Below are 20,067 nucleotides of genomic sequence, written 5' to 3'. Positions count from 1 at the left end.
GGGGATTGCATTTAAAACTGTTGCCAATTTCGTGGGTCACGAAACTCAAGGTTATTTACATATATTACTACAATATTTTGTAGATACTAAATCAAAGAACTATTGTTAGAAATAGAACAAGCTGGTGAAGTAAAAGACTTCCTTAAGTAAAAATTAGTTTTGTATAATTTTGTCATCAAATACTGGATTGTCACTCTCTCCATTTGTCCCCACAGATAAGCTGGATGGAGTGCGTTCATACGGTAAGCGTCGGCAGTCTACGGATGAATCACAGGTCCAGAGCATGGAAGATTATCTTGGCATGGCCGACTATTCACAAGACCAGTCAAATAGAGATCCAAATGCCAAAAGGGTTTGTAAACAATAATTTCATCTTCCACCTCTTTTTATTTTTTCAAATTTGCTGTACTAGCTTTCTGCTTGTAAATAAAAATTCCCAAAAGAAGTTCTCTCTGCGGTCGCTTATAAGGTTGTATCATAACTTAGGTGTGATCCCTGGCACTGGCAGTTACAGGATTAATGGTTTCTGACTGGAACCCCGGAGCAAAGATATTGCCACAACAGACAGATCCCCAACATAGGGCAAGATAGCTAGGTTGATAGAGCGCTGGCATGCAAATCAGGAAGTCTTCGATGGAATCTTTGTTAGAAACTTGAGTTTACAAATTTTCATTTTATGTTTTGGTACATTCATATAAATATTTGAGTTCTTCAAATTCTTCATGATGCTTCTTAAACAGACTTTTATGAATGCCTGATGAAAAAAATACATGTTATTTTATTCAGATGTAAAGAAGTTGTGCTTGTTGATATACTAAAGGACACTGCTCCAAACAGCTCTTTATAATCTATAATTCATTGTCCGTTAAAAGGTGGTAATGCAATCATTTCAACCAAAGAGCAAGGTGTCCTTGCTCTATGTTTCAACACGCCTCCGAAGTTGGTAGTTTCGGACCTCCTGGTTGGCAGTGACTCTCAGCCCGGTTTTATGTAGAAAGTCAGTTTTATGTAGAATCTAAAACTTATTAAAGCACTTTTTAAGAAAATCATATTCAAGTCCAAACCTTGTTGTATTTTCTAGGTTCGTTGGGCTGACATTGAGGAGAAGAAAGACCAAGATAGGAAGCGTGCCGTGGGCTTCGTCGTCGGTCAGACAGCTCAGGACTGGGCCAAAATCACTGATGACAACTTTGCTGAGAAGGCGCTCAATCGAACAAAGTATTTTTGAAGTGTTGACTTGAACTGACAAAAAGGTACTGGTTTATTTGCCCTCCTTGACGAAGTCTGTGTGGTGTGGAGTAGTTTTGTTAAAGAGTGCAGTTGTGCCCCAAAGCTGTTGCCTATGTGGTTTGTTTCCTACGAGGATTAGGATCGGTCTAATCTTAGGCGATTGTTAAAATGTTATAAAAGGTTCCTGTGTGCTTGCATTAGAAGGGATATTTAGCAGTTCCGAAGAATAGATAAATCTTTCAATCTTTTCGTGTGACATGATTTGGATTGCATGGATGTAGTAAATGCTTGCAAGATTCTCAAAATCAAGATTGTGCTAATTTTTGTTTAACCATGTTGATAAGAGGTACCTTTTTGAGGTAGGGTGGATGCTATAGGAGTGCACTGTTTGATTTGGCTGTCTACAGACAGATGGACGCAAAACTATGAGTGTCATTGTATTGCCCATCATATCTCAAAATGGCTGTTGAGATTTGGCAACAGAGAAGTATCAAAGTGTTGCACACTTTAGGATTGTATACAGTTCAGAACAAGCAAAGTTCTACATTTTGTTTGGCAGCAATACTCATTATTAATTAATATCAGGGCTTAAACTTGATTCTGCGTATATTTTTCATCAATACAGCTTGAGGTTTATGAGAGGGGCGTGTCCAGAGATGTGATCAGAGTGGTGGTGTTGCAGCAAGCTTGACACCCTAGGATAAGCTGTTTTTCTGTCTGTGTCCCGTTGAACTATCGATGTGTACGACCATGGCTGCAGCTTGTGGAACAGCCCATGAGGTTGTCATTTTATCATGAGTAATCATTGAAGATTGGATGAAAAGCATTGTGGAACTTATGTTTAATCATTGTCAGTGTTATAGTTAGCCTAATACATAGTTAATGGCTCACTCCACAGACTGATTGGTTCTGTACATATACACTATTTGTGTGTAAACAAAGTATGTTTTTGTGATCAAACTGCATATTATTACAATATTAAGCATTTTGCATTAATTGCTTCTCTTTTAGTTGATTTTAATGTTCTTAAAGCATTTCCGGCCAGGTAAAGTTCAGCCGATTTGCTTTGCTGCAGTCACTTTTACATACGGAATGTCAACCATCACTGATTCACGTATGGAATGTTCAGATACTGTCATGTCATCATGGTAGAGAATCCACTCTCAAAAGCAAGGCGAGGAGTAATTAAGAATGGTTTCATGAATGTTCTAGTGATAGGGTGGTGCTTGACAGCCTTGCTTATAAGTGACAGTGGCTAGGAGAATCGGGTTCAAAGTTTTACGCAAAGGATTGGAATATCTTCTTGAAGTTCTTGTAATATTGGCAACATTGTCATGTCAACTAAGTTTTGTAAAACAATGTTATAGGAGAATTAATTCTTCTGATAGAAAAAAAATAAAAATCTGAAACTGTTTTTTTAATAAGTTCTAATTAACAAATTTCTCTAGAGTTAATTGTTTACAGATTGTTTATTTTGGCATGTGAGGGCCCAGCTTGTATTGGGGAAGGTACATTGTTATAAAACAAAACAAAAATGTAGGAAATGTGTCGACATCAAATCAACACAAGATAAGAAGTACAGCAGACTTTGTATGGTTGTAACCTCAATGTCATGGGACTTACTATTTCTGATATTGTATTTATTTATTGATTGGTTGATCATTTGGTTTATCAGTCGATTGACTGATCGATCAATTGATTGAGTGATTAGTTAAGAGTAGGTAAGTCAGTAAATTTATACCTTAAACAAAATTGGCTACACGGCAGTTAACGGTTGTATGGCTTCTGACTGGCACCCCCGAACAAAGATATTGACAAAATAGGGACACCGCCAATATAGGGCTAGATAGCTCAGTTGGTAGAGCGCCGGCACGTTAATCCGGAGGTCGTTGGTTCGAATCCCACTCTAGTCAATTCTTTGTTCAACCTCAAAATCATTAAACAAAATTTGTCAGGGACTTCAAGGAGAATGGCTGTATAAAAGGCTGTTACATGTGTTTTCCTGCCTCGGTGCAGTGTTCATTATAATGTAATTCCTTTTGCTGTAAATAATATTATCCCACCTCGTGTTAGTCAGTTTGTATTTTGGGTTACAGTTTCTACCAGTGTTGTTTTCTAATGTGGATGTGATCAAGGCTTAGTGATGATATAGACACCCCCACTGGACCATCTAGATATATTTTCCCTGCAACTCCCTTTCATGTCTTCATTACAATGTCATTAATTTGATGAGGAGTGGAAAGCAACTCAATTTACATCATGTGCCATGGAAAGATGAAAACAAACTCGCAGGATATGAGTGTAGTATACAGGATGCTTATATGACACCTGTTTTTATCTATTATACTCGGCATCCATTGTCATTTTACACCGAAAGGAGAGGAAAGCTTTTCCTGATAGAGAAATTGAAACTTGGTCAATAGACCTCGGAAAATACTTTTCTATAAGTGATAATTATTGATCGTGTTACGACTTCCTCAATTAGCTGCCAAATGGTTTGCGTAATTGTTGTTTAGCCTTTGTAGAATTTCTTATACATGTAGTACTGATCAACATAAACATAGTTTGTGAATAATGGCATTTTGTTTCATAACTTTATTTTTGAACATTTAACAAATTTTCTTTACTCTTTAATTTTTATTTTATTTTTTTTTGGGGGGGGGGTGGCGGGGTGGGGGGTAGAATCGAAGTTAGTTCTGTTATAATGAATGAGGTTTTTTGTTATGTGTTTCAGCAATGAGCGAGAACTAGGAGCTAGTTTTCTATCATCTTATTTTGTTTTAAGAAGTCGTCTTCGGCACGTTTTTTTTTAATTGTTTAATTTTATAATGAAAATCAAACAAAGCATTGTACATACAATTACTAATCACTTCGAATTCGTTGTGTAACGGAATGTATGGAGTTGAGGTTGGTTTTCTTTTAACATCAAAACCAGTTACGTCCACCACTCAAAGATTGGAACTCGTGTAAAAGAAGGACTTTCCCATAATTGAACTTTTTGCCCAGAGATGGGTCAAGGGAACGAATCCATTTTTAAATAGGCCTAAAATAGATAGTGTTCTGTCCTAGTGTTAACTCATTTTCGTCACTTGCTATTATAAAAACTAAGTTTCTATAATGTATGGTGTAGTATTACTATTCGTGCAGCTGTATGTTTTAGTGGTGTTATTTTTAGAGTAACCCATACAGGCCTAAAATGCTTATTAGTTCATTACAATAAAATGCTCATTAAACTGTTCGTTAGTTTCAGCTTCACAACCATTGTGGTTCCAGGTTCAAACACTTACGATTATGTTTTGTCTAGATTGGCATTTGATTATTTGCCAATAACATTCGGACATGGTTAAATTAAAACATGATATATACTTCCATTGTGTAATCAACTAATTGAATAGCTATGCTTTAAGGCCTGTTTAAAAGTGCAGTGGAGCGGGCGCCATCTTCGTTATTGTTCTCCAAGCGGTTCGGACTCGCTACAACCACAACAAAGGTAAGGTACGATTTGACTTCATTCTTGGTATAAAGGAATACATGTACATGATTTACTCCTATGTACTTGTGCTGTATGTCAATAATGGGAATTTTTTCTAAAGATATACATTTTTAATTTGGTATTTCAATTATCTATATCATGTGCTTTTTACTAAGAGACTTGTGTTTAAAAGTGTTTTTTTATAGCAATAGGTTGGTGACTAAATTTAGTGATTAGTCTGCGGTTTTAGAGTTTGTCCTGCGCCGCAATCGTAGCCTATCTCCACCGGCTGTCTGCTGCTGCTGTTCGGTCCTACTGCTGTCACGTCACTGAATGGAGTATAGCTGGTGCACGTCCACATCAATAAATTGTTTAAAATATACACAAGACACCAACGGGCAGCTGAGACGACTCAAGTTGCGAAAAACAAATATGAGCGGTTTTTAGTGGAGTTTATTCCAATGTAGCACACCTGCTGACGGATTTACGACCCGTCGAAGCGGCGGCAACGGGGACGTTTGCAGCTCGTTAGAGACCCTCGCAGTCTTAACATGGCCGCCATTGAAATAAATGTAGCCTGAAAGTGGTCGTTATTGGCGCCCAAAATAAAACATTTTGAAATTGTCGTCTGCATCGTTGTTGCGTTGCGGCGAACCGATGCTACACAAATATTGTACATTATTATGTTATTAACATGGGTTGGCGATGGCGGCATGAGTTTAGTTTATAATACTTATCTTCGCAGGATCATCGATGCTTTATTTGGAAAATGACCAGAGTTATCACACGAGGAAAATAAGCTGAGGTTCGTGGTCCATGGAACACTAAACAAAATGTATGTAGTTTCTTCATAGCATAACAAACATATTTGTAATGTATCTAAGAGGAAGGAAATGTACCTGGGACGCGTTATCGCTCGCTCGCAGATAAAACGACCGTCTCAGTTTACATCTTGCAGAGTGCGATTCTGGTTGAAGTCATAACAACGGTCTGTTTAATTTTAAATGCTTACATTAAATAATAATATAGTTCTAAATAACCTTCTAAATACACGTCGTCGCAATATTTCATTACACTGATACATCACGCAGCAGCGACCTGGGAGTTCCAACGCACCACACACGACTCCATAACACAAGAGGCGCAAAACGTAAACGTTTTTCACTCTCCAACCAACCCAAGACATAACATCTTCGAGTGGCGGTGTCGCGAAGCAAGCCATCCGGGGATAAAATAGACGGACCACCCTGATATGTTTATAATAGGACTTCAGGTAATAATCGCTGGTACATTGGAAAGGGGATGATAACTGAAGAGCCGCACACACTGCTAAAGTATACGGGCTTTATAACAAGAGGGTAATAATGGTCGTTCTGGTTTAGGATTTATCTGCCTACTGATTGACGCTCTCAAGTACAAACTGCGTGTAGCCTTTAGTTGCGGGCTCAATTCTTTAAAACCGAAAAAGAAACTGACGCCAATAAAAGCTGCCTTTCTATACCCTTATTGATTAATTGCATTGTTATTTTCTAATAGCCGTTGTTTTTATGTCTCGTCAATAAATATGTCAGATCGTAATTTATTTATAGTTGAGGAATGGTATGCTTGTATTTCGTGTGCATGTGCGCCGAATGTGTTAGCTCGATCGTCTTCAGACGAAATGCACATTTGAAATGTTGCGAGTTGTTACGTGACACTGTGCTTATAGACGCTACTCTTCTTGCTTCCCTTATTAGCGGGCGTGGCTGACATGTGACAGTGTGATGTGTATGATGTGTGCGAGGAATCCACATGCCTTCATTACTTGACAAAGCATAATATCTTTTGAAAGAGTGAACGATTGCACATTTCCAAAACATCCGAGCTGTAAAAGCACAAGTAACTCTCCTTAAGTAAAGAGAGAAATGTGACAACCATGCATATAGCGTCATGTGACTGGTTCTTACGTGAAATTTATGTTATTAGCGAGTTAACGCTGAACCAATATCATATCAGTCTCTACTATACCATGGAGCAATAATACAAAGTTCTCCAGGGCAAAGGGTCAACAACTATACGTTATGAAGCCGTAGAAAGTCAGTGGGTTTGAGTGACAAATATTGTAGGTCCAATAAAAAGGAAACCCAAATCGCTGTAGTTCTACAGCGAGTGTCGAGTACTTCGATGCTGGGGTACGGGACCGCAAGCCCGTTCAAAAACCCAAGCCTGCACCTGACGGCACGTGCGATACATCGCCATTTCACGACCACCTTTAATTGTATATTTTGTTGGATGTATGGTCCCATTTGGGGTTGCAAATTTATTTATTTATTCGTTTCATATACACGGAGCGGACTCTGTGACATGATGTTAACCTTGATGAAGACTATAGCGGGGACACAAAAGTTTGCCCTATACTAAAACTTATTCGGTGGACCCAATTGGTGTACCATGGCCCTCCTTTTGGTGGGTTCCGGTTTGAATCCCACTTCGGACTCGGGCATAACAAAAATGGGGAATTTCCCTTGACACTGTGATAGTTTCTATGATGTTAGTGTATTCCAACAAAATGGATTAACTTCCCTTTTGGTCAATCTCATATGAGCTACACCTAAATTCAATTCACTTCAGCAGCTTTCAGTGGATTTGGCCTATAATAGTAAAAGAAAAAAACATTAAGAGGGATTTGGTATCTTTTTCGTGACTTCAGGGCACAGAGAAAATGGGCTTTTTCCCAAGTTCTGGCACCACGGCTCAGGCTCCGGGCTCCATTTAGTGTTACAAATGATGCAAAATATACACTTCTCCAAAAGTAATTGCAAATGTAAGCCCAAGACGGAGTCGGTGCCGGAAACCTAGCCGAGGTTTCGAAAAGGCCAATGATGTTTCCACTGACAAAGTCGCATTGAGATTTATAAGAAGCCAAATTGGCTGTAAATTGTTACGTTTTTATTCCAAAGCCCGAGTCACTGGTCAAGGTTTGGAAAAGCCCCAAGATGTGCCCGCAATGTACCGTTTAAACACTCGGTGGTCATAAAGGCACGTGAAGGCTATAGGGCAAGCCAATAGACAGTATACTGAAGAAAACTTGAAGGAAAAAAACAAACTGTTTAGCTTTCGTATTTTGATACCCGTCCCCTTATTAGTAAGTTTTGTTTTACTTCGTTAGTAGTATAACATCATCAGTGGTTGATTAAATTCGAATCGAATACTCTCGGCACTGTCTTTGAAATTCCTTGCCAAGGTTTGGGGTTGCTATTAAGTGCGAGAAGTGGAAGTTAAGCATCCTATGTCTCAAAGCACAGAGCCTCTTCTTGTGTTGATATCTCAGACCGAGCTTTGCTTTTTAAGTGGTTGGAATCAGTGGGTGACGGACCCAGTAAGGGTGCCCCGTCAAGAGAGCCAAAGCACGGTATCATCTGGCCGCTTAGAGGGTGGTACTCAGGACTGTGTAATATCAAAATATCGCCGTCGGCAAATCTGAAATTGTATCCCGGGCTAACTTCTTCTTTTTCTTTGAGGCGGCCCCCCAAAACGACATGATGACAATATCGAAACATTGCTGTCTGTGGAAATAAACATGGATTGTTTCAAGTCATGCCGGCCTGCTGGGGTGGCCACTTAACGGTTGGACAGTTAAAAGCTCCGTACGTATGCCACCAGGTTAAAGGGAGCAACCATGGGGATATATCAATATTAATTTTGGTTTTACCCTTACACCGCGAAGAGTATAACCAAAGTTAATATTATGCTTATCAATTAATTCCGAAAATTTTAACAAATTGTACGTTGTATTGTGGTACGACCAATACTTGTATAGATTGTTTGTTATTAATTATTCTGGGTAGATTGTTACTTCCCTTTTTGTGTTGGCGCTTTTTTTTTTCTTCACGATATCAATTCCTGAAGTTGACGTCAATTTGTATCACGCTGTCCGATCCTCTCTCTATCATGCTGTTTAGAACTGGTACCGGTATGCAAGGCCATGCCAGTAAGGTGTGCTTCTTTTCTTTCATTGTTGCATTCTTAGTCTCTCGATTTTAGAGACCTTCCCGCAGAGTGTTAAAATATTGTAATTAAAGGCAGCATGGACACTATTGGTAATTACTCAAAATAATAATTAGCATAAAACTTTTCTTGGTAACGAGTAATGGGGAGCTGTTGATAGTATAAAACATTGTGAGAAACAGTTCCCTCTGAAGTAATTTAGTTTTCGAGAAAAAAAAGTAATTTTCCACGAATTTGATTTCGAGACCTCAGACTTAGAATTTGAGGTCTCGAAATCAAGCATCTTACACAACTTCGCGTGACAAGGATGTGTTTCTTTCATTGTTATCTCGCAACTTCGACGACCGATTGAGCTCAAATTTTCACAGGTTTGTTATTTTATGCATAATGTTGAGATACATCAACTGTGAAGACTAGTCTTTTACATTGCTTATAGTGTCCAGTGTCTTTTAAGCTTTGCAAAAATAACATGCTTTATCCGCACACGTTTTCGCGTCATGACACCGCGTTTGCTTATGATGGTGTTTTGATTATTATTTTGCTCACAGTTCGTTTGCTTCATTCTCCGTTGGCAAATGTGAGTCCACCTGCTATTTATTATATCCCCTGCATGTGTGGTCACGAGCCCCAAACAATCCCCTCGCCGAGGTTAATGAAGAGCCATCATTGGCTGAGAGTCGAGCGCAGCGCGTCAGGCGCGTGCACGTTTCCCCCGTCCGATATCAAAAAAGGCGTCAATCTGAAGGGGGTGTTAGCCTATGTGATGAGCATAGATACTCAAACTACAGCCCTAACCTAATAGTTGTCTGCAATGTATTGGCTTACAAGGTTTGCCTTATAACTGTCATCTTCAAGGGTGGATTAACGTAAATAAAGGCACTTTATTTATTTCACGGCATCCATTATTGCGAGATCGCCAACCATGCCGTGATCCGAGCGAGGACCACCGGTTCGTGCATGCCGTGGGAGGGGTGGTTGTCTCCCCGAGTGTTTAACTTGGGCAAGACCCCGAATGATCATGAAACGAGCTGCTTGAATGATGGTGATGCATTCCCATCATGTATACAAGTCGGCCCACACAAGCCGTTGTAAAAGCTAGAACATAAAAATTTATTTGAGGTTGGCTAAGTGGTGGTTAGTAACCTTACTTCAGTATGCCCATCAAGGAAACACGTAGGGATGGCCTTTTCTTAAAGACACCGGACACTGTTGGTTATTGTCAAAGACCAGTCTTCTCACTTGGTGTATCTCAACTTGTGCAAAAAATAATAATTCTTTGAAAAATTTGAGCCCAATCGGTCGTCGAAGTTGCGAGATAATAATGAAAGAAAAAACACCCTTGTCACACGAAGCTGTATGCTTTCGGATGCTTGATTTCGAGACCTCAAATTCTAAATCTAAGGTCTCAAGATAAACATTTTTGAAAATTACTTCTTTCTAGAAAACTATATTACTTCAGAGGGAGTCATTTCTTACATTGTTGTATACAATCAACATCTCCCCGTTACTCGTTACCAAGTAAGGTTTTATGCTAATAGCTATTTTGAGTAATTACCAATTTATAGTGTCCACTGCCTTTACAGTAAAGTTTGTTTTTCAGAAGCGAGGGCACCCATCACAAAATTGAGCAGTCAAAAGGCCTTCATGGTTCGAGTGTCACATAAACTGTGTTTTGAACCACACTTAAATAAGAGTGAATATATAATGGCCTAACGACAACATCACTTCTGATATCTGATACTAATTAGATAGAAGAAAAAAAAAAATTAAATACTGGTTTTATTTTATAGTGAATATGTGACCTGATATTTTTAGGCATATTGAAGCAGTGAATCTAGGGAAGCAATATGAATTTTACTTAAATCTTCTATGTCATATTTTAAGGCATTAGACCCTTTCGGTAAACAGAATTGTCCAAGGCCCACACTTCGTGTATCACAACTCCTATATCAAATAACAAACCTGTGAAAATTTGGGCTTAATCGGTCATCGGAGTCGGGAGAAAATAACGGGAAAACCCACCCTTGTATCCGCGCGTTTCGCCGTGTCATGACATGTGTTTAAAATAAATCCATAATTCTCGTTAACGAGAATTGATATTGTTTTACTGTTTTCTCAAAAAGCAAAGCATTTCATGGAATAATATTTCAAGAGAAGTATTTCACCACTACCTTCTGTAAACCCTGTAAGTTATTTGTAAATCTGTGAACTTTTTTTTTCTGTACCGAAAGGGTCCAATGGCTTTAAAAGAGTGGATGTTTTGTTCAATGAAAATTTTGTTAGTTGTTAGTTTTGAGTTTCATCTCATATATGATAATACTTTTGAAAGATAAATGCTATGGCCACAAACCTACGATATCATATTATCCCTGTTCCAAATGCTGTTCTCCTTTATAGCAAACAATTATTTATTTTATTCCTCCACTCGAGCCCGGCCGAGGAACGAACTCATCACGTTATCAACATCAAGCTTTCATCATACTATATAGCTGTCCACAGACCAGACAGCAAAACTTTGTTTTAAGAGTTGGCGCGCAAAGCAAACTATCGTGACTAATTGGATACTCGAGACTAATAATTTCCCAGATGTTTGTAGCTTTGTCTGACATTAACTGCTTGGATGTTCGGTGATAATTGTCAACCACCAAGGTTTCCCTACCACAGAGGCCAAACATATCAAACAGACACGGCCATAAGTTGGAGAGGATCGAACGGCTGAACTGCACGCTGCCGTGCTGTATAATGTAAACAGTTTGCGTTGTTAAACTGTTTTTATATTTATTACTTCGTATTTACAATATTGCCAATAAATCTGCGATGTCATGTTGTGTTCAGTAAATAACTTATAGGATGTTTATTCAGTATTGGTCTGTTTATAATGACGTCAGCAGGGCACCGTGCATGAGAAATATTAATCACAGTTTTGAAATGAATCCTTTTCGATTTCGTAACATACATTTCAAACCCTCTGTTTTCTCGTCATCACCCCCCCCCCCCCCCCCTGGTTTGGGTTCGAATCCCAGAAGGGTTGTGTTGACGTGTGTATGCCATTATGGTTTAGTTGCGAACGAAATCGCATTGCCAAGGTAATTAGTCCCATGCATAAACATTTTACAACCGTTCAAATAGCCGCTAGAAACGCCATTATGGTTTCCAGGTATTCAATAACAAAAAATCGATGCTGCACCAAAATTACCGATGATTTTGCTTCGGAATGTTGATTTGCTATAATTTGGGCGTGGTTTTCTTTGGGTACTGTTGTTGGCATGGCAGTACATCGCAGGGCCCAGTTTGTAATTGAACGCAGGGGTTGGTTTAATTGGGTTTCAAAAGGACATTGCAAGTGACGAAGTGCCTCTAAACGAGTATACTTGCATGGTTCTCGTGTTCTCCTGGAACAGTATTTATGTACTTTTAAATTTTTTGGTGGGGGAATGAAATTTGTCTTTGATTCAGCTAGGCAAAATCTGTCTGACATCGGCAAACTCTTTGACTCGGTAGAAATAGACACTGACAAATCAAATATATAAACTTTCTCTCTATTTACAAGTTAACCATTGTGTTTTTATTATTTGGCAACAAAATACAAAAAAAATAGCAGGTTTGTTTTTTCGTATAAATGGCTAATCATTGTCAGCTTTGCCAATCCAAGTTAATAAATTTAAGGTATATTCGAAATGTCGGCTTTGGCTACACCTGTCTGTTTGTAGCTCCCGACCAAAAGTGTAAATGGAGCGTGGACAGCCAAAGTCGTACTTTCGAGGAGGGTCACATGAAGCCTGGACAGCCAAAGTCGTACTTTCGAGGAGGGTCACTGTGATTGAAAAAGGTTGTGTGGATATAATAACTTGCACATTAAAACATTTAGTGCCGATATAGTGGCATATCATCTCGTCCAGTGATGATGTAAACAAGGATCGACCAGTATGTCCTTGCTTGTACAAAACATTTTTCACTGTCGCATATTTCGCGATTTTCTTTTGAAATTTGATATCGGTCTTGTTGACATCTTCTAATATTCTCCAGAAGACGATCAGAGCATACTGATCGAAACGTCGAGTTAACCCAACGGTTCTTTTCAGAACCACCCCAACTCATTTAGAGATTGTTATTACATGGTGTTACCGCAAACTCTTCTATATCTTCTAATATCTGTTGGTAACTTTGCTGACACACTACACCCATCTGCTTTGCAGTAGTTTTATTAATATAATAGGCATAACTTATTTACAGTGTTTTGGCGAGCGAAAGACCAACCTACAACTACGTAGGCATAATTTTATGGCACAAAAAGGCACCGTGTATCGAACGTACTATAAAAATGGAAGGAACGTATCTTCCTTATTTCCTTTGGCAATCATGTTCTTTTTACACGTTTCAGTGTTCCATCTCAGAACACAATGGCGAGTCCTTGTGCAGTGGCGGTCACTTAGGTGTCCACGTGTTCAATATTAACCCGTCATCTCTGTCGGGCGGTGCGTCCTTGTGACTCGCTGCCGTGCGGACGTCGCGGTCTACGGCCTCGTCCTCGCCGTCCGTTCCGCTCTCCCCGACCGACGCAAATGCGCTACTCTCGGTCGATGTGTCGGCAGCCTGGCGTTGCTGTTTCTGAACCCGCTGGCTGTGACGCCACTTCATCCGTCGGTTTTGGAACCACACTTTCACCTGAAGGTAGGAAAACGTCAAGATTTGGTAAAGCTAAATTTCGACTTGCTTTTATTTGAATTCGTAAAAACCATTAATAATTCGCTTTGCCCCTTAGTGTGCATAGCCACAGGAAACGGTGCTGCTTATGGACAGAAATAGACTATCGTCAAAAGTAGCAATTTGCTCATCTGCTTCCCTGCAAAGCTCGGTGTAACCAATTTACTTGGTGTATAAGTTGCTGTTTAACAGCTCTGTGAAATGTGGGATCTTGCTGGTTCGTGATTTCAGTGTATGAGTACAAGACAGCAAACCGCATGTAAGGTCACATTTGTGGACAAAAATGCCAAAGGGCCGACTTTTTTGGTTTGAGTAAAGAGATAGACCTATGTTTTACAATGTAGCATCGTGCGTAAAAATTGTTGCGAAAGTTCACATTTTGACAGTCTTTAAAGACAACATGTAGGCCTACCTGGGCGTCCGTCAACCCTAGTGCAGCCGCAAGTTGCCTCCGATCTGGTTTGTTAACGTACTTCTGCAGGCTGAACCGCTTCTCCAGTCCCTTGCGCTGCAAGCTGGTGAAGACGGCACGCGACCAGCTTCGCTTCCTTCTACCGCCCACCACCCTGGGATTCAATACCGTCTGGTGGTGAGATTGCTTCGGGTGCGTCGTCGGTAGATCGGCAGGGAGGCGCGGCTCTTCCCTCTCGGTAGGGTGGAGGCTGCTGTGAGAGTCGAGTCGGTACTGGGCGTAAGACCATGGATCGGTACTTTCGTGGTGGAGCATTATCGAGGATAAGTCTATAATGAAAGCAAGTTAACGGTTAGTTTGAGGTGGCACGATGTGCAAAAATAATAAAGTAATTCAATTGTGTATTATTCTTACGAAGAGTGGTGAAAGAAAGGGATGATTGATCAGTAGATCTTGTCTTACACTGGGTACATATGGATTGTGACTGGGTACACCTTTTGAATGGTTTGTAAGTGGAGAAGAAACTTCTCTTTGCGGTAGCACAATGCAAATTAATTTAGGGCCTTGTTAAAGCCGGGGCTGTTTGGATACGAATTGGTTCTTTCGTGATTTTTTGTTGAACCAAAATGTCTTGTAGGATTTGAAAATGTCTTGTGATACAACTTGAAGGCTGATATTGACACATGGTATTTGAGGCATTGCATGGTGTCGGTATCAATATATACTTGGTTTGTTTTAACACCGTGTGTATCAACTTGCCTGGTAGATTATATTCTTTTGAGAACCTGTCTTGCTCTATTTTCGGAGTTCGGGAGACTCGGTTCTATATATACTGCACACTTCAGATTTACGTTATCGAACGAGTTTCCCGAGTGGTCACGAAACAACAAAATCAAGAACCGTATCACGTTTTATACAACACTAAGGATTGACCTGTCGTCACTCAATAGGAGGTCGTTCAACCCAGGATTCCAATTTGTTTCAGGCTTTTTCAATGTGCCGTCTCTTTTTTTCAGTGACAAACGTTGCTTTTGTTTAATTGATGAATTTCCACTTGCATACGCCAAAGATAAATTATACATGTCGTATTTGATTTTTTGAGTTAACATACAGGTGGAGGAGTAGTGAACTTAGGTGATTTGTTTTCGTTGGTTCAAATCCCAATCATGAGGACGTTTGTGATTACCACTGATTAAAACACATTGTACCTTTGTTCTTGCTTTTTCCCCCAAATTTACATCGATGTTTGTCACTGATCTCATTTAGAAAAGGTTTCATTCTGATCTGATGACATGTGTTGAATTCTTAATAGATATTTTTAAATAACAAAAAGGACACAGCATTACAGGCATAAGGGTTTGGGGTTCCTGATCGTTTTTCTCGAAATAGGATCGGGATGTAATCAAGACAAGGCATCCATGCTAATAATGTATAGTTTGTGAAGAGTGGTTTGAAACTGGTGGAGAATGTTCTAGATAAGGTTGCACAAGAGTATGATTAGAAACTTTGCATGGTGGACATACAATAAAGTTTGCTGTAACAACGTGTACATGAGTAGGATTTGAAACTTCGCATGGTGGATAAAGTTTGCTGTAGTACATGAGTAGGATTTGAAACTTTGCATGGTGGATATACAATCTGTACATTATAAGATTAGCAAACTGTGTATATACTTTCGAGGGTTTGCGGTAACACCATTTTGTTACAATGGGGGCCTAGCCTAATTGAAACTGCGAAAATAACTTGTTAACACAAAATGAAATTTTGCGTTGTATGGTTCTGAGAAGAACCGGTTTGTTTGTTCGTTCTGATTTCCACCGGAAATTAGTGTTCGGCGTCATCAGTGTTTAGTCACAATTTCACAGAATAGGAATACGAAAAATAGTCGAAAGGAAAACAACAAAATAAATAGGCCTTGTTTGTGACAGTCAGTTACTCCCTCCATAAGAATGTCCTATAGGAAATGATCCGACAAAATAATTGTCCGTGATGGACAGGATATTGGTGTTCATAAATATTCTGTTATCTTCTTTCATTTCCTTGTTACACTATAGGGTGAATATTATTTGGGGCCGTGATTGTATTTTAAGTCGGTTTCAAATTGCGATAATGGACGTGTTGGGTTTCGAGTATAATGTATAAGCCTACTCATTAAAGTCACCTGGAAGTGGTATTTTTTCAAAATAAAGCTTTTGTCACTAATATATGTGTTTTGATGAGTTGAATGTGAATAAACAGTTAACTAAGGTTTAAAAAAAAATCAGGTCTTATGTTATTTACAAATTAATGAGTAGACCCCGACCCGAGAGAGCGCTGTTCGTGACGTCAATCGAGGCAGACTTTGCCTGTAATGCGTATAGTAAACACAATTGCAAAGTACATGTACGGACCAAGTCGTGAGTTTGTACGTTTCAAAAAATTGTGTTTTTTTCCGGCAATGCCGACCAGGTGTATTGCTGCTGAATGCAGAAAAACACTTTTTGAAATGTACCAACTCACGACTTGGACGTACATGTACTTTGCACGTGTGTTTACTGTACGCATTGCAGGCAAAGTCTGCCTTGAATGACGTCACAAAAGGGGTAGGCGGAGTCAGCCCCCCAAACAACTTTATATATTTTTTAAACATATAAATCGTGACAAACAATTACTAAAAAAATTGTTTTATTGTTCGTAAGCACATACTCTTATGTTTGAAAGAAAAACAATTCTATTTCCAGGTGACTTTAAAGACAAAGTTTACCTTTTTTGTAAACGTTCGATTATTTTAATCTTATGTAAAAGTCGCTGTTATGCATTAAAGACACTGGACACTTTTGGTAATTGTCAAAGACCAGTCTTCTCACTTGCTGTATCTCAACTGCATGACATAACAAACATGTGAAAATTTGAGCTCAATCGGTCATCAAAGTTGCGAGATAATAATGAAAGAAAAAACCCCTTTTCACACGAAGTTGTATGCTTTGAGATGCTTTATTTCGAGACATCAAATTCTAAATCTGAGGTCTCGAAATCAAATTCGTGAATTACTTCTTTCTCGAAAACCACGCTACTTCAGAGGGAGCCGTTCCTCACAATGTTTTATACTGTCAACCTCTCCACATTACTCGTTACCAAGTAAGGTTTTATGCTAATAATTATTTTGAGTAATTACCAATCGTGTCCACTGCCTTTAAAATAATAAGAATACAATCTGAGAAACGTTACCAGAATCAAATTGTGTGGCATAACAACTGAAACACATTTTGTTGAACATAACCACATTATTTCGAAGATAAGTTTTCTATAAATGCTTTATATTATCGAAAGCTGTTGTATGCTTATAACATGTAGTCTGTTTTGTCATTACTTTTACTTGTGATAACCGAGCACCCATCCTTCCCTTTAAGGTGGGTGAGGCCTATATAGGTTGGTGAACTTTGAACAAAACAGTGTCAGCGATATTTAAGGAAACTAAACAACACTATTGGGTGAAGACGAGAAACAAAGCAACACAGAGGATGACATTGACACCCGCACAATCGATATTTCTTTGCGGTAAATTATCTCTGCAAACAAAAGAGTTTAATTTTTCTGATGAACAGATGATTCTGTTATGACATGTAAACTAAATTGTATGTATGGATACGGACTGTACTTATCTTTTAACTCAAAAAGGAAGACCCACATGAAGTTTGATTCGATGTTTTAAATAAAACCGAGCTGAACTACTATTAGACCTTTTATCATGCTGCCTCCATCTTAGTCATGTTCCTTGGATCGAATAACAATAATGAATGCTAATTTATTATTTTTGTTAAATAGGAACCAGACTATTTTGTTCTTCGAGCCTCGGTTTGGTGAAACTGATATCAATGGGAGAGAAATTCAAGATGGTTGCACCGTGATAAAGGTCTATGGCACCGATCGATAAAACAAGATGGGGTCATATTTTTTTAGGTGTCTATACAGCGGCAAGTGAATGAGGAGATCATTATTTTTTTGTAAATGAAAAATTTGCAAGTTGTTAATATCTTCCGAATCTCAGCGTTCTGTCTCCACTCTCCTGTAAATCGTGGTCTTATTTTGCGATTTAATTTGTTGGTGAATATGGACAATGAGGCCGGATAGGCCCAATTGCATAAAGCATGTAAGTAAGCACAAAAACGTGTTAAGCACAGACAAGTAGTAACAAAACGGACTACCAGCTCAATTTGTTTGTCAGTCTTAACCCTTTGTGAAATCCACCCATGTGGAATTTACAAAGAGCTAAGAGTAGTCTTATCTTGAGTTAGGACGAGAGGACTAGCCATACGTTTTTAATACCGTGAAATCCTGCCTTTTGCTCAACAGCTTTATGAAATTGGGCCCTGAAACGGTCTGCCATTTTTGAGAGGTTGTATGCATGGACTCACCTTGATATGGACTCGCACAATAGCCACCGGGGGAACTGACGAGTCTACCGGGCAGTTGCAGCTCATTGCCCGCCGAGTGGCGAGCGTGATGGAGGGCCGCAGTCCGCCGTGTCGTAAACCCATCCTCCCCCTCGTACGTCGGGCTGCTCCATGCGGCGCATGCAACCAGTGGTCTGAGGGCAGCTGCATCCCAGTCCCTCCTCGATGTCCCGTTTGCCTCGTTACTCGAACAGTCGGGCGTATTATCTGTTGGGAAGAACATTTCAAAACGGACGGCGCATCTTAAAACAAAATGTAGGTGGGATAATTATTTTGTCTAGCATTCGGTCGTGTTTTTCGGACGAGTGGGCCCTATACATTTAAAGCGAAATAGAAGTATAGGCCTTATAAATTCAGAGATCGGAGTAAATTCTTTCCTATCTTCTAGCTTTCAGTTCGGTTCCGTCAGTTACTTTGAAGACGTGCGCTTTCGATACGGGCCTTCGAACCTCAGACGGTTTTGTTGGGAAATGAATCTAAGTTTCAAACACAGTTACTCAATTATTCAATCAATAAATTAATCAATTTGAATAACCTGTCTCTTTTTCCCCTGGTGCAGAGTTTTGTTTTGATAAAAAAGACAGACAACTTGCAGCTAAATTAGGATTGGAAGGGTCACACAAATCACGCAATTAATTGACTACCCCTGCAGGTGTGTGATTGATCATTTGGGGAAAAATAAGCAAATAAACTCACCGACACTTTTCTTTTTTGTTGTTTTCGTTGCAGAAAAGTAACTATTTCCAAGTATCTTATCGATGCCGAACTTGAGTTGGGTGCTGTCCTCCTTGGACGACCGACCATCATCGGACCTGCTACTTGCCGTCTTTTCAGCGGCCGACGATAATGAACAATCGGCGGATGAGACCTCCCCTTTCCCGACCCCATCCCTCCTCGGGGCAGCTCCGTTGAGCCCACCACATTGCTGTTCGGTAAGTACGCCCGTGTGACAGTTCACTTTGGGTCCATTATAGTTCTCCCAATTACCGTGGGGCCGGACTTGAAGACAAGTCTGCCCGTTGCACTGAGAGGCAAACGCTGCAGACGACCAAGGGAAATACTGCACCAACGGTAGTCCCGAATACATGTACATCATCGTCATAGCGGAACAAATAATTTCCACTTTTTATGATTCCCTTGGATATTGCTGGTAATTTACTTCAGGATCTGTACCCGATGCACGCAGTGGTGAGCACCGGAACTTCTGCACGTGGTTTATTGGTATTATTGGGTTTAGGAATGACAATTACTGCAAGCGGTCATCAAGTTTTTATTGGTCCAAGTTGGGAGAAGGACGCCACGCCCGGTTATTGGTTCGTGGTTGTTATTATTATGCTCTTGTTGTTTTTTCCTTTTCTTTTGTTCACTGTCTATTTGTTTTTTTTTATAGAAGTGATGTGGGTGACTTCAGGAGGGTTGGGTATCAGTCATCCTGCAAAGTCATCATTCCGTGTCACACGTCATGTAAGTTCCCTTTTATAGAGGGCGCTGTTGTAGATTATTGTCTGGGCTTTTTATTTATTTTGGCAAGGTGATGGATTGAAAATGGCCTTATTATACTATAATATATACAGTAAATAGGACCACTTTTCAGGTCTTATTTGAGTTTGAAATTAACATCTCCTCATAACATTGTGCAAAGTTTTTACCTTATACCCCTTTTATTTGGCTCTCAAACCTGTCGTAGAATTTTACAAAACATGAGGCAGACACTCCCTTTCCTTCCTTTTTTGTTAGGTGCACCCCAATACCGTTGTACGTTTAAGTGACATAACAGAAACCTGGCTTCTGCCTGCAGTAGCTTATGTTTACCTCGCTCCTTCTTGTTC

At 39.6% G+C, this 20,067-nt stretch overlaps 2 protein-coding genes across 3 annotated transcripts in view; one reads left to right on the top strand and one right to left on the bottom strand.

The window, feature by feature from the left end:
* The window catches only part of LOC139936940 (uncharacterized), a 46,216-nt gene extending 27,112 nt beyond the window's left edge, over positions 1–19,104 (top strand). The window contains exons 15-17 of one of the 2 annotated variants that reach the window (XM_071931786.1): positions 216–352; positions 1,082–1,253; positions 1,856–3,876. In XM_071931786.1, the coding sequence (XP_071787887.1) occupies positions 216–352; positions 1,082–1,228 (284 nt within the window). In that variant the 3' untranslated portion in view covers positions 1,229–1,253; positions 1,856–3,876. Of the gene's footprint in view, positions 1–215; positions 353–1,081; positions 1,254–1,855; positions 3,877–18,967 lie in introns of those variants that run through there. The other variant, XM_071931795.1, reaches the window with a different exon arrangement.
* LOC139936958 (uncharacterized) lies at positions 12,154–19,527 on the bottom strand. Its single transcript, XM_071931830.1, has 4 exons — positions 18,935–19,527; positions 18,200–18,445; positions 13,806–14,134; positions 12,154–13,354 (listed from the first exon to the last, which is right to left on the bottom strand). Exons 1-4 carry the CDS (start codon positions 19,338–19,340, stop codon positions 13,115–13,117), a joined length of 1,221 nt encoding a protein of 406 aa, XP_071787931.1. The 5' UTR covers positions 19,341–19,527; the 3' UTR covers positions 12,154–13,114.
* Between the last annotated feature and the right edge of the window lie 540 nt (positions 19,528–20,067).

The sequence above is a fragment of the Asterias amurensis genome, chromosome 1 (assembly GCF_032118995.1).
Source record: "Asterias amurensis chromosome 1, ASM3211899v1".
Classification (NCBI taxonomy): Eukaryota; Metazoa; Echinodermata; class Asteroidea; order Forcipulatida; family Asteriidae; genus Asterias; species Asterias amurensis.
The sequence above is the reverse complement of the archived record's forward strand: the minus strand, read 5'-3'. Positions and strand labels throughout refer to the sequence as shown.